Genomic DNA, 15,267 nt, shown 5'->3' on the forward strand with positions numbered 1-15,267 from the left:
AGCCAATGACAAGCCTCAACACACACACACACACAAACAGTGAAGACTGAAAATATATATATTATGATACAAGAGCAAAACTACAATGTTATAGATGAAGGCATGAAACTTCTGACAGGCATAAAAAGCCAATAGAGTTTCTTCTATTGCGACTTTACACTAGGTGCGAGAAGTACACCGCAAATAAGTTCACTAAGAAACACAAGTTAGACTGCATTACAACACCACAGCCAATGTTCATAACTTTATTGCTGTCTAACATAGCGAGCTCACAATACCGCATATAGGAGCAAATGGGCAGTCTAGAAGACACAAAGAACTTGTGGATTATGAGTTTGCTTGTTGCTGACATCTATTATTCTAAATAAAGAAAACCTTTCAAAAATGCACTTCATCAGGGGAAATAATCATACGCAACAAACACAACGGGCGCCTACAGGTACCACCAACATTCACCATTATTGTTGATACCAGTGTCTTGCCGGATGGATATGCTGCGTCCTGCACAGAACACCAAAGGAGCGCTCCGTGGTTTGGATTGTATATGTGCTAGCTGCATCGCTCTGCTGCTGAAATAGGCTAGCCACAGACAGAGAAATGAGAAGCCATGGCTTCGAAACACACCGAACGTCACCTTTAGAGATACACAATGCATACTTAGGTCAGGTACAATTTGTAGAAAAATATATATCACTATGCAATCGTGGTGAACATGTTCGGCTGAAACACAAGCAACAGCACTGAGAGCGAAAAAGCTACATTAGGTAAAAGATGCAGTTTCTGGCCCTATGTCATCTGAGGCTTCTTCAATAGGTCTTTCTCCTTGCAAGTTGTGAACAGCCAGGCAATTTTCACCCGCTTGCTATTTCCTTCCAGAGCACTTGATTCACAGAGGGAGTCACAAGCTCGAGAGCTCAATTAGGAATCAAAGCATTTGTGCTCGTTTCAAAGCACAAGCTTTTGAGTCTGAGATTAATGGAGTTTCATTCATAAGCTGCAGGCTTTCAGCCTTCAACATTCTCAATTATCTTGCAATTTAGTTCTATAAATGTTGAATAAGAAATATATGTAAGAATATTACAGCTATCCACTGAAAGCAACCATGCTTGGGTTTTCAATTTGTGCACAGGAAGTGGTGTTCACGTAATCGTATGTATTAAAGAAAATTTAACCTTGCAGCCAGCCGTTAGGCAGTTTTGTGCCCTCGGAGCTCCCACGCAGATTGCAGTCCTTCCAGATGAGGCTGCCATGCATGCTTCCACGCCACATCCGCTGAATGATAACAGTCCCAGCAGTGACATAGGCTTGCACAGTTAGGGAGAACGTGTCCTTCCTATCTTTGTACAGGTGCTCCAAGTAATGATGAGGATCGATGTACCAGAATGTGCAACCGATGCGTCACAGGACCTTAACAAACCAATCTCTGCGATTTGTGAAGAGCCAAAAACGAGATATTTAAAGACAATCATTAAAAGCATTCACTTCTAATACTTATTTGAGGAAGCTATCGCTTCGTTAAAGTGACCAAAATCTGCTATAATCACATTGAAATAAACTGAAGCCTCATGTAATATTTACGTACCGCATTATGTATGTCCTACTGAAGTATAGTACTACTACAGTGGTAATTGTCTATAGAACTAATTTTCCAAAATAACATAAATTTTTTAAGTGCAACCTGGCTCCAGAAAAATAAATTCACATTAACTTTCCAACTATCAAACGTGGTCAATCGACAGGCCCAACCTCATAATTAAACAAGGGCTCACTTGTATCAAATAACAAAAAACGTTTTATGTGTTTGCTCCATAATATATGTATGTATATAACAGTAGTAGTAAATTTTTCATGCTTCAACTTACCATGGAGAAACATTACATCTGATGGGCTTAAAAACTTGCACACGTTATAGAACTGCGTGAATTATAGTACCGGTGAAATTTAGTTCTGCAAGGTGAACTCACCGATGGCAGCATTTAGTAGCCGTCGGTGTCATGAGGAACCAAGTAAGGCCAACAGGCAAAGAGCATCTGCAGACTGGAAGCTGCCAATGACAGCAATGAAGGGCTGGCCAGGCGTGCACGTCCATTGATGAAGTGTAAGAACTTGCCATGACCAGCTATTGTCAAGGCTCTAGTGTCGTGCAAAGCGATGGCCAGACGAACTCGGAAACCTGTAGTTAGGCGGTATTGGCCTACAACTTCATCCAAAGCAAGGCACCGGTAAAATCTTTGCTCTTTATGGCAGCTGGAGGGAAGCTTGACGTTCACAGGCTCTCGCTGCCACATAGAATTCTCAAGTTGTTACCGAAGAACAGTCAAGACGCGCTGCCAAAGTAACACGATCCACTACAGAATGTAGCATCTCGCAGCTTTGGTTCATCACATCACAGCGCTAGGACTATGGCTATCACAAAAAGGAGAAGTGACGAGTCAACAAACAAAAGCGCCAAGCTCCACCACAACGTCGCCGGGCAAAACAGTTATCAACGCTGTCTTTCAATTTTCGGTCACACGAGCACAGCTTTTTCACAAGTCTTGGAACGTCAACAAAGCACCACTGTTCACAATGAACATCATTTCACTCCCGAACACTAGATTGCTGTAAAGAAAATAGAAGCGTACGGGCCAACCAGTGGTGAAGGAAGAACCAAACACAGCGCGTAGTTCATACGTTTCCGTACGTACTTGAGGTCACTCAAGTAACGTGCCAAAACGCTGTTAATCCAAAATGTCGCACAGCACCCAACAGAGACACTGGAAAGTCAAGCAAACGAACTGTTACCGGCAAACACACACACATTGCAGGCATCTCGAGTGCTAGTTGCCGTCGATACACCGACGCCGATCCCCGCTTGATAACCACATCGACGTACAGGCTTCGCTGCGCTTCACCGTACACCATTGCACTGCCACAGCTTTCCGTACTCCTTACACGCACCGAAAGAGCTGCCATAATCACAACGCATCCGGTCGAACGCTGAAGTAACTCATGCGAGAAGCGTTTGCTGAACGTCGCACCGACCGATATGCTGTTTGCGACGCCATGTTGTTTTCGACAACTGCGCCGCACGTAAGAGAGCTCTTAGAAAGTATTTGCGCTATTTTCACGGCATGAAAAAATTTGCTCTTATGTGCGAGGGGGGTGATATGACGAACACGACAGGTGTGCCAGACGAAAGAAGTGTTTTGACAACGTCACGGAGTGAGCTGATGTTGAGGGTATTGCTACACAACCAATCACAAGCTGTGCCCGTAGGCCAAGCTGTCGTCTGCTCGTGTTTGTCGTCTGCTTCGATCAGAGCATGCGATAGGAACTTCGTCTTCGCAATGCTATTATTCTCAGGTCAAGTGGTCGCTGCGTCGCACAAAATACATGTCAGTGGCTCGCTCTACCTTTGAATGATGTTCGTGTGCCAAGTTAAATGGCTGGTAATTGACGCAGGGATGAATTCAGCCAAGGTTTACTTTAGAATCGTGAGGATTTGCATATTTTCGGTGTCATACAAAGTTACTAGGGTACTTTTATTCCGACTGCTTGCCATATTATCACGGTCCATATCGGTGTCTGAACAGTGAAGGTGAAAATGCATGATTTGTTTGTAGTTCCATGCGTAATCACGCGCACCCCTAATACGCTTCGGTTTACAACGTATGCTTTGTTCTAGATTGTCCCAAAGTGTATCGACAGCTGTATTTCAGAGATCGCACCCATTGGACAGTTAGAGCCAATGAATGTACACAAGAGCACAAGCTTTATGAATCACTCACTAAAATCTTCCTCTCATTTTAATTTCCAATAGTGTGCAAGGAATGTGCTTCCATTTACCTTTTTGGTGGTAATTTTCACCAATGAGGCAAGGACCTCGAGTCACACTTTTATTTGGATGAGATGGGGCGCAACACAGCAACATAACATATAAGGTTGATCCTATGCCATGCCGTGTTCGAATGCGCCGACCATTCACGTATCACATTGGTTTTCATCCAACCACAAATCTTACATGCATAATTTTACGCCATTGACGCCCAATAGAATTCTTCAATTACTGCAACTTCGAACTTATTGGACGACGGTGGTTGTCAACCCCATCCACTGCGTACAAGGCAAACAACACACGAAACTCAAAGCGCCGAAAGAAATAAAAACGCACCAGCTGTCATCAGGCAGCGATTCATGGGCGTGAATTAACTCAAAATGAGCCAGGGCACCAGAGTATACCGCCGCGGTGGCAGGGTCTAAGTACCCACATTGTTACTAAGAGTGGTCCGGACCACTCTTGAGATTTTCTTTCAGCCATGCTGTTTTTATGCACAATTTTGCTTCGTGAATCCACTTACGAGCACTTTTCGGTGACGTAAGCAAATATTGTAACTGCATCACCATCGCTGACATGTTCCCGGGCAGTCACAGCGCGCTTTATTGCAGCGGCCGATGTGACAACGATGGCCTCTTACGACGTTTTTTTGTTTCGTGAATCGACTTACGCAACAAAATTTCCATTGCGCAAAAATGTTTTCTTAAGTGAGTTTTGTGAATCCAGCCCCAGGCTGATATTTTAGTGCTAGCATTTGTACTCGATGCTATCTTTTGTGATGTCGCTCTATCACTAAATAAATCAATATCACTACAAAAATAAGCAACTTACGTGCTCTTAGCTTATATATTAACCTTAAAAGTGCAAAAAGTTGTGTGGGAGTGCCCAGCAGGAAAGACATATCCTAATTATGCCCAAAAAATGAAAGACCGAAAGTAAGGGTACACAAACCACGTGACATGTTATCAGACTTTTTTTTGAAGAGCCCTCACATGCTGAAATTTATAGTTGTCTAAGAAATCAAATTCAAATACTCCTATCGGTTGTGTGCGAAATTCGGTGAGCGATTCTGCTGGCACTATAATACAGATAAAATGTAAATTTGCACTCTTTTCTACAGTACTACTTTTCTACACTGTTGTATTCAGAAAAGTAATTTTGTAATAAAGGTGTGGCAAATTGCAAACGAGAATCGTTCACGGAAGTGAAACTTGTATTCGGTGGGGCAGCAGAATGCCACTGAATCAGAATAAATACAAATATGAAAAACAATAAACACATTTTCATTGAAAAAACACATGTATTTTATACAGGCCTACTGGCATTCTCGTATGTCATAATTATCGCAGAAGTGATGGTACGCCAAGGAACAAAGACACCAATCACAATTGAACTAAGCAGAATTCGCATTTAGTGAAGAATTTATTGCGTTGGTTATGCGTGGCAAGGGGCAGTATACCATTTTGCTTGTGTTTCAAAATTATATTTTCTTGTATTTGCGTCAATGTAACAGCTAAAAAATATTCGTAACGAATTCATGCATCAAGTTTATACTACACTTGTAAAATATAAGCGCAGCAACAATAAAGTTTAAAAAAGTCTATATACGACGTTTGTCTGCGACACCGTCGAGTTAGCACGCGTGCACAGCCGGTGCTTCACTTGCGAAGCATGATTCTCAGACTTCGTTTTTGAGGTGGTCTTTCTTCCAGTGCTTTTTGTGGTGAGATGCGATGGCAATCTTGACAAAATGTTGGAAACAGCATCACTGCTCAACATAGCCCTCCCACTTGGGACTCGCATTTCTTCGCCACCGATGATGAGTACCTAATGGCGAATTATGTAACGAGGCTGTCAATAAAGTTCACAAACTGCACTTGTGTCTTCAAGTGGATTATCGCCATGGTGGTGCACAATAGAAAAGCTATTTCTTAGCGCTCATCCGGACTAGGACAAATAGGAAAAAAACATTAGGTGTGCAGTATCTCTTCTTATTTGTCCTCGTTCATGCCAGTGCTCATAAACTCCATTTACATCAGCCTTACGTGAGGCGAAAAGTTTACAACACGGGTGCGTCCAAAAGCCCAACTAGTAAAGCAAGAGTATTCGCATGCAAGTAATTCTCGGCGGCGTTGGTGGATGCCAGCACTTTGAGCAGTCTTTCTCAAAGAGCTTTTGGTGCAGATTTGTGTGTGCGGTCGTGTGTAAGAGAGAGTGTGTCTGTGTGCGGTCACGTGTAAACTTGTTACGTGCTCACTTCATTTCTAATCCCCATCGCAGGACCATGACTTTTCTTGAGACGTGGCTCTGTCTTCTGACCAGCGTGTTGCGCTGTTCTGGCCAAGAATCCGGTATGTGTTATTCAAAATCGGAGGCACGGCACCGACAGGTGATACGCCTCTGATACATGTGTTGCCAATTTAGTGTCACAGTGAAGAAATACGAGCGAGAAGTACATTAGTAAAGGCGCTGAAGTAGTGATTTGGACCTGTTCGTTTGCCATGACAATGCATAGAGTTGCGCGACTGAGACATGGACACAGGCTTAGACACGATGAGACACGTGAAGCGGAGACTTCCAACAACTTTATTTCCGGGATTGCGGGATCTTTTAGAAACATACCACAAATGCACTGCGCATGTCACGACATATCACATTAGCTATGTGCACTACTACTCGTACATTCTGGTTCTTTGACAGCCAACGCAATGTATGGCCTGCTGATGCAACTGTATTGTAGTGTAAAGATACGTTGACCTCCTAATACAAACAACGTCATTTCATTTCTGCTTCTGGCTATTACAGAGCAGTGTTCAAACACAGGCCTGCAACCTCAACTTGCAGTGGATTACCAACCAGCCCCCTCTTTCACTTTCGTCATAATTAGCGCGTTCACGAGACCTATCGTGAGTACACCGGGCTGTTTGCTCTATGTATAAGCTCTTGGTGGAATGCAGTTAACTATTTATTCTTTATTCAAATCAAACGTACTTGGGCTATGCTGCACATTTGATTACTTGTTTCTTCTGCTATTTTATGGCCGGTCTTTTTGTACAGACTGGCCAGTTTTTCGAGCAAAAAAAAACAGCAGTCTAAGCTCCGCACGATCGGTAATCTCAAATAAACAGTGAAAAAGTGATCAATATACGTATTAAGATAGCCTTTTGCCCGTCTTCAACACTGAAGGGGCGCTATTGCCATAATTTTGTATGGTCTTCAGAAGTTTTTTGGAAAGGAAAACAATCTGTTTCGGATATCTGACCTCCGAAAGACGAGTACATTGTTGGGCCAAACCAGTTCCCATCTAATGATGACAGGATTTTTCGATGGCATTCTTCAAGAACATATTTACCATTGTCCACTTCGTCCTTTTTTAATGAGCAGAGTTGATTGGAAAGATGCTACGAAGCTTATGCTTCGTAGCATTAGCACAGGTTGGTCCCTATCAGAACTGGACGCTCGCTGCACTCGATATTACATGACTTGTCTACAGAAATTTTATACATTTTCTTGCACAGAACCGTACTTTCTCAACCTCTTGTATAAAACTTGATGGACCGCAATTCAAACAACACATAAATTGCAAACGCGTCTAAAATTGTTTCATACCTTTATTGTTGGTAGGTTTGTAGCAGTGTTCTGTCCAGGTCGGATAACAAATCATTGAGTATTCTTGCCCCAAATGACCCTTTGGATACGCCTTACATTTGCGAACAAAACACCCCCTCGCCCTCTACTGAAGCACGTAGTCTTAAGATAAAACTGAAGAAACTCCAAAAACTTTTCGCTTGTATGTCCCGTCACTTTTCGGGCACCTATTGTTCCGACATTCTGGATGGCGTTTTTTGCGCATTCTGATAATATGGTTCTCAGATAAAAAGTAAGATTGGTTATGTTAATCGGAAGCAATTAAATATTTTCTGGGGTTCAGAATAACATAGTGCTAGACGTCATATTAATTGTTGAGAAGTTATGAAAAAAAAAAGTGTGAATTAAGCACACCTTTTCCTATCAGAAACAATATAATGTCAACTAAGAAACAACGATGCAAAACAAACATAGGCAATGTTATTAGAAGTAAGTGTAATTTCAATATGAAGGAAGAAAAGTGGACGGGAGAGATGACCGCAGCCGTAACTGAGTAGTATAGCATCGGATGCACTACTCGAAGGTCACGGGAATGGGTCTTTGGCTGCGGAAATTTATCTTTTTGTACAATTTTTATTATATAGCTATTTATATGGGGTTTAACGTTCAAAAACCACCATATGATTATGAGAAGCGCCATAGGGCAGAGCTCCAGAAATTTTCACTACTTGGGGTTCTTTAACGAGCACCCAAATTTGAGCACACTGGCCTACAACACTTTCGGCTCCATCGAAAATGCTGCCGCCGCAGCGGAGACTCGATGCCGCGACCCGCGGTTGAGCAGCCGAGTACCTTAGCGAGTAAACCACTGCGGCGGAGCCCCACTTTTCTTTCTGCACATTTACATTACATTTAGTGTAATAACTCTCCCTCTAATTTACTTAGCATCATTGTCTGTTTGTTCCTACTATTATAGGAAAGCAGTCTATCGGTCGAGCTTAGGTTTTTATGTAGAAATAAGGCCAAGCATTGTGCTCCGGAACTATAACACCCCAACGTCCCTCATAGACGTGTTCGTTGTATGCGTTTTTACTCTAAAATACACACAAATATTCATTACAGCTCTTTTTTGCACATTGTCGAATGTTTTGAAGGTTTGTCGCGTGAGTATCTCCTCAGCATCGTACATCGACATTTCGAAGAGAGTCACCCTCTTACCTGCTAAACAATCTAGATATAGCCTGTGATGCTTTCATTTTAAACGTGTCAGCTTTCAAAATTCCGAAAATAAAAACGTGAAACTGGGAAGCTAATGTCGATCACCAGAAAATCACTAGGGTCTTTGCAGATAACCTACTAACTACCGAGTGAATTGAGAACGCTGCTTTTAGACTACTGAAACGGTGCCACAAGGTAAGACGACTGCACACGAAAAAGCGAAACAGGAAACATGGCTGTCATATGTATTTTTTATGTGTCTTGTGGCCCCATATCAGTAGTGTGAATTCATGCTAACTTGTCAATTTGTCAGTCATCCGATTTTCAGATATTGTTCTCTATTTGAAGGAAGCCATGTGTGCTGTTGCTCCGAGCCACAGCCTAATTTATCTCTCTTTCCGCATAACTCACCACATTTTAAACTAACCAAGTGGGCAATTTAGGTATGTGCGTGAAGAACACCTTTAAAAATACTGCACTCATTTGATGAGAAACATTTTGGCCCAATCATTTTTTCGTCTTTAAAAGGCCAGACACTCGAAACAGATGATAGTTCCTGTGTAAGAGAAGCTTCTGATGACAATGCGTAAGTCTAGAAGTGACGGAATTCGAGCACTTGAAGACGCACAAGAAACTGCGGTAATCTCATGTATACAATAGATGCTTCACAACTCAAAGAAAGTATTCCATCTTGCGGAGATCGAATTGTTCTTTTGCCACTGATAAACTGGCAAAATAGACCTATATTAGTGACGAACAAAACAGAAAAATGGAGATGTGCAACATACAGCGTCGCACCAACTGTTTCCTATGTAAAAAATTGTTTACAATCTACGTATATTAATTGCTTGCTTAAACATTGTGCAAATATCATCCCCGTATATTTAAAATTGGTTACGGGAGTACAGTAATTAAAATTAGAATAAAACGTAATTAGAAACGTAAGTAATTAGAATAAAACGGGTGGCTGTTTGGCAATCCACTGCATGAATTGAAGGTGCAGACCTGTGTTTGAACACTGCACTGCAATAGCCAGAAGCAAAAGTTTCATGACGCGGTTGATAATAAAAGGTGAACGTATCCTGAAACTACGAGATAGTTGTATCAGCAAGCCTTCCATTGCCAGTGTACGAAATATATAGCGTATGTCAGCGGCAGTGCTGACGTGTAACGTAAAATTTCAGGACTTGCGCAATGTCTTCTTTGCATGTGTGTAAAATATCATGCAATTCTCAAAATAAAGGGCGTAATTTTGCGCTTCCTGTGCATCATTGTGCGTTCTTCTAACCGTGTCTCAGCCGCGCAACCTAATGCATTTTAATAGTCAGCTAACAAAGTGCAAACATTGTCAATAGTACGAAAATTTTCGTCATGATACTTTTTAGCACTTTCTGAGTGTGGCTATACGTACTCTTATACGTACTCTTTGAGCACTGCGACGCCATGCTACTTCAAGCTGCTAGGCCGGCGTGCTTACGGCAGGAACTTTTAAGTAGAGCTGTGCACCGCTGCCTACTTTGGCTCACGCCGCTGGCGTCACTGCCGAAGTTTTGACAGAGACCACGCCACGGCCATTAGTCAAGTATGGGGTATTTGCACATCGAATAAATCACTTCACTGCAGGCGCGTTGCTAAATTTTTTTTGAGGTAGAGGCACCACCTTGACTTTGGGAAGGACGCCTTTTAAAATGGACAATTTCGCACTCTATGTCATGGCAAAACAAAATATCTAGAGGGGAGGGGGGCACGTGTCCGGTGTGCCACCCCCTGGCGCTTATTGCTGTGCCCATCAAATGGGCTTTTCAATTCAGCAGCTGCTGATTAGCGGGAGCTCGAGCAGCACTATAGCCTATTTTTGCCGTTCTTTTTCTTCAACGTCATTTAGACGCCCCGAAGTTTTCACAACTCTAAACTCAAATGACAGCAGCAGAATGCAGTTCCACCACAGTGGAATAAAAATAGAACTGAGCACGCCTTCAGAATCGTGTCACAACACCCACCACGCTTTCGGTAAATACGAAGCATTTATTTGCGTACTGCAGGCATTTTGAGCATCTATCTATCTATCTATCTATCTATCTATCTATCTATCTATCTATCTATCTATCTATCTATCTATCTATCTATCTATCTATCTATCTATCTATTTATCTATCTATCTATCTATCTATCTATCTATCTATTGCCGAAGATATTGTGCTCTTTGGAAGGTATAGTTACTAGGATTTGTACAAAAATTAATATAGCATAACTTCAATATATGACTAATACATCTGGCTGGTCATATAACATAATCATTTACTTGTAATGAACGGAGTGGTTTACATGCCATGACTGTGGTGCCCTTACAACCGTTTCCTGAACTTGATATGTACCAATATCGGCATCACGAGGCATATCTGTATGGCTAACCTAATTGATAGGTGATACTGTGAAAGTAAAGGCGTTCATGTCATGTAAAGCATGATATTTACACCACGCTCATGGTACGATCATGGCTGTTTCGATAGCTTGATATGTACCAAATTTGGTATTGGGAGAAACGATTATGTCACCACATCATTTACCGAGGGCAACTGTACAATCATTGGTTGAATGTCATGGAAAGCATGATTTACATATCATACTCATGGCACACTCGCATCTGGTTTGCTAGCTTGATATACAGCGAAACTGCTATGGTGCGAGGTGACTGTATGTCGGTGACTGTATGTCATATATGTCATGTATGAGGTGACTGTATGCCATAAATGATCGATGATAAAAATATTAAATGGTAAAAATCATGACATCCATTTCATGTGAGCTCTTAGTGAGCTCAACATGAGTGAGCTCATGAAAGGTGAGCTCACCATTCATGAGCTCATGGTGAGCTCAAGGCCATCTCACTGGCATGATATACGCCGAATGGGCATTGCTCTCCGTTATCGTGTGACGAACATAAATGGCAGATCGTTATATGAAAACTGGGATTCATGTCATTGCAGCACAACTTGCATGCCATTCTTGTGGCGCGCTTCGAGAATTCACGTGCTTGATGTACACTAAATCTGGCATTGTGTGACGTGTTTCCATGGCGAACCCAAACGACATAAGGTAAAACAAAAATAATGATAAACATGTCATATGAAGCAAGACTTGTGTACCACGCTCATGGTTCGCTCATGGCTGGTTAGCTTGTTTGGTACACACTAAATTTGGTGTTGCGTGAGGTGTCTGTATGACGACCATAAGAAATGGCAGATGGTAGTATGAAAATAATCACATTTCATCTCAGCATGACTTAGATGCCACACCCATAAGGCGCTCATGGCCACTTCACACGCTTCATATAGAAAAATTGGTACTACCTGATGTGGCTGTATGACGAACATAATTGGCAGGTGGTAATATGAAAATCATGAGATGCATGTTAAGGTCAGCATGGCATGCAGGCCATGCTCATGGTGCGCTCGCGGCAGTTTCGCTTCCTTGATATACGGCAAAATTGCTATTGCGTGACTTGACTGTATGACAAATGTAGCTGAGAGACGGTATCATGAAAATCTTGACATGCGTATCAATTACGGCATGTATACATGACACGCTGATGAAGCACTCGCGGCGGTTTGTTTAGCGAGACCGTTTCTGTTGGAAGGCTTGTTTACGAGCTGGCGCATGATGTGTACGTCGAAGGCAGCGTTGGCCACGTCCATCGTTACGTAAATCTTTTGCCCCTTCATAGCATACTGGAGCTGCCATGAGTCAAATGCCTAACGCTCACAAATTGCGGACGTTGATCTATCAGGCATTCTACAACGGGGTTGAGAGCTGACAGGTAAGATGGCTTGAGAAGGCATCGGTACCTACACGTAACACTCAAGGTAGGAACTTGTCACGTGCTTCCGTGCCTATAGCGAAGAGAACAAAGTGGAAGTAGTCGCAAGGAGACGAGTGCGCATTCCTTCGAAAACCACCGCCTTGAGTGGTGGCACGCCATACAGTGAGCATTGTTGGAATCACCGGAGAGGTGATCGCAGCGGCGACCTTGAGCAGCAACTCGAGAAGTGTACACTAGCAACACTGTTGTAAAGGCATGTCTTGGAGTATTTGCTTCCTCCATGACGCCGGCGGCCGCCAGTATAGTAGCTTTTGATTTGTCGCCGCTTTTGTGACCTCTGGAAACGATGACGCGGAAGGAATCAGGGTATGCTCAGCCACAATGTCTCACGCGTCCAAGCAGCGCCAAGTCAGAGAGGTTGATAATTACAATGCACTGTTTCGAAAAGGACTGAGGGCAACTCCTTTAGACGGCAACTTAGAGAACAGCTCTGCTAAAGTTGTATCCTTTTTTAGAAGTTTCAAAAGTTTTGCCTGATTTTAAAGCTACGGCGTCCTCCACCCTGCCTTCATGGGTGACAATACAACTTGCTGGTTTGTGGAGTTTTAGAATAATTGATTTATTGATATGTGGGGCTTAACATCCCAAAACCACCATATGATTATGAGAGACGCCGTAGTGGAAGGCTCCGGAAATTTCGACCACCTGGGCTTCTTAAGCGTTCACCCAAATCTGAGCACACGGGCCTACAACATTTCCGCCTCCATCGGAAACGCAGCCGCTGCAGCCGGGATTCTATCGCGCGACCTGCGGATCAGCAGCCGAGTACCTTAGCCACTGGAACATCGCGGCACGGCTGGTGGTCGAAATTACCGGAGCCCTCTACTACGGCGTCTCTGATCATCAAATCGTGGTTTTGGGACGTTAAATCCTACATATAAATTATCATCAAGGTGTTCTAATGCATACACTCCTAATTTTTGCATTTAGCTCAATTAAACATGTACTCGTCGTACTTCCATAGAAAAGATAAGCTTGGTTGGATGTCTTTGGCACATTTTCTATTAACGTCATAAGTAGTTCTTAAATTCCTAGTCATATGAATGAACGCAATAAGGGGAGGAAGAGGAGGAAACAACTTTAATGACGCCAAAAATGGGTCAGATGACGAAGGGGAATAGGGTCAGAAAAGAAGAAGTTGATGAGCCCTCAGGCCGCTATAGGTGGCTGTAGTTCCGTGTGATTCAGTGACCCCTGTGGTCCAGCGTATGATCAGGTCGTCCTGGCGTGAGCTGTGAGGAGCAGCCTCCCACCACTCTTGCCACTCAGCCCCCGCAAATAGGGCATGTGGCTTGTTTTTACAAGTTTTATATGTATGATGAAAGGCGGCTCGCGGACTCGAGCTGAGACGACAATGAGGTAAAGTATCGTTCTGGTGAATTTCAGAACGTATGAAGAGGAAAATAAAGGAGCCCGTGTGGAGTCGGCGCCAAACAATTTGCTCAGCCTGGGACAGTGATTGATGCGCTGGCGATTAGATCATGAGGGAATAGCGGTAATGTAACGTAATCTCATGGTATGTAAGTATATGCCCTAACGCGCACTTTGAAAGGAAGGCCGTCCACTGCCCGGTTGACGAGTCCTCGGGCTTGTTCATGGACGCCTGTATTTCTGGGATGTCCAAAATGCGCGGAATCCCTCAAAATGGTAAATATTCGTAGATGAGGAGGGAGAAATTATAGGATATGGTGTGCGGATGCACTAATCCGACGCATAGAAAAATTACGAATGGCCGTTTTTGAGTCTTAGAAGGTACACTCCACCTGTGTGAGCAATTGCTAACGCAATCGTTGCTTCTTCCGCCTCGATTGGTTGAGTCACTCGGTCGAAGGTGGCACTATGAAGTGATTTATTGTCATTGTATAATACTGCCACAACAAAGGCATGAGGATGATAGTATTCTGCGGCATCGACAAAAGCGACCGGAGTCGAATATGCCTATACCTCATGAAGCGATCTAGCTCTGGCTATTCGCGGATCGTGATTATGATTGAGGTAGGTATTTTCAGGCATTGGCTGTATCAAGACACTGTCACTAATGTGCTCTGGGGGGATTTCGTGGAGGTGGTGGGTCATGTGACATTGATTTGGGACGCTAAAGGAGCTGTCATACTGTATCGGATTGCGAAAGACGGGCATAGTAGCTGATCAGGTGCGCTTTGATTAGTTCATCACTTATGCTTTGCACCCACAACTGGAGAAGACTGCTCGTGGTGGTAATATTAGGAAGGTGCTGAACAGTTTTATATGCTGTGTGAATCAGACGATCTATTTTATCACTCTCGAGAGATCAAAGGGGTGGATAAGGGAGGGAATAAGCAATTTTACAGAGGCAGAATACTTGGACCAAGCGGTGCGTGTCTACTTCACGCATGCCCCTGTGGTGATTAGAAAACCTCTTTATGAGGGCGGATATATTCTGCGCCGAGAATCATATAATAGCAATGACTATGAATTGGTGCCGTTATTTGTAATCTGGAGACCTAGAACTTTGATATTGTTTACCCGATGGATGAGTTCATCATCCAGAATATGTATATTTGGATGATCGCCATCACGCAGACACCGCGAAATCAGGGCGTCGATGAAGTATATATAAATACCCTGGAAGAAATATACAGGAGATCAACTGCTACCGTAGTGTTTCATAATGAAAGCAACAGGATACCAATCAAGAAGGGTGTAAGGCAGGGGGACACAATCTCCCAATGCTATTTACCGCGTGCTCACATGAGGTTTTCAGAAGCCTAGAATAGGAACAGTT

The 15,267-nt window shown here is 43.1% G+C and overlaps 1 protein-coding gene across 1 annotated transcript in view; it reads left to right on the forward strand.

The window, feature by feature from the left end:
- The window catches only part of LOC119161814 (uncharacterized), a 477,337-nt gene that overhangs the window by 107,325 nt on the left and 354,745 nt on the right, over positions 1–15,267 (forward strand). The window contains exon 2 of the mRNA XM_037414326.2: positions 6,098–6,168. Within this exon, the coding sequence (XP_037270223.1) occupies positions 6,098–6,168 (71 nt within the window). The remainder of the gene's footprint in view (positions 1–6,097; positions 6,169–15,267) is intronic.

Source organism: Rhipicephalus microplus, chromosome X (assembly GCF_043290135.1).
Source record: "Rhipicephalus microplus isolate Deutch F79 chromosome X, USDA_Rmic, whole genome shotgun sequence".
NCBI classification, from domain to species: domain Eukaryota; kingdom Metazoa; phylum Arthropoda; class Arachnida; order Ixodida; family Ixodidae; genus Rhipicephalus; species Rhipicephalus microplus.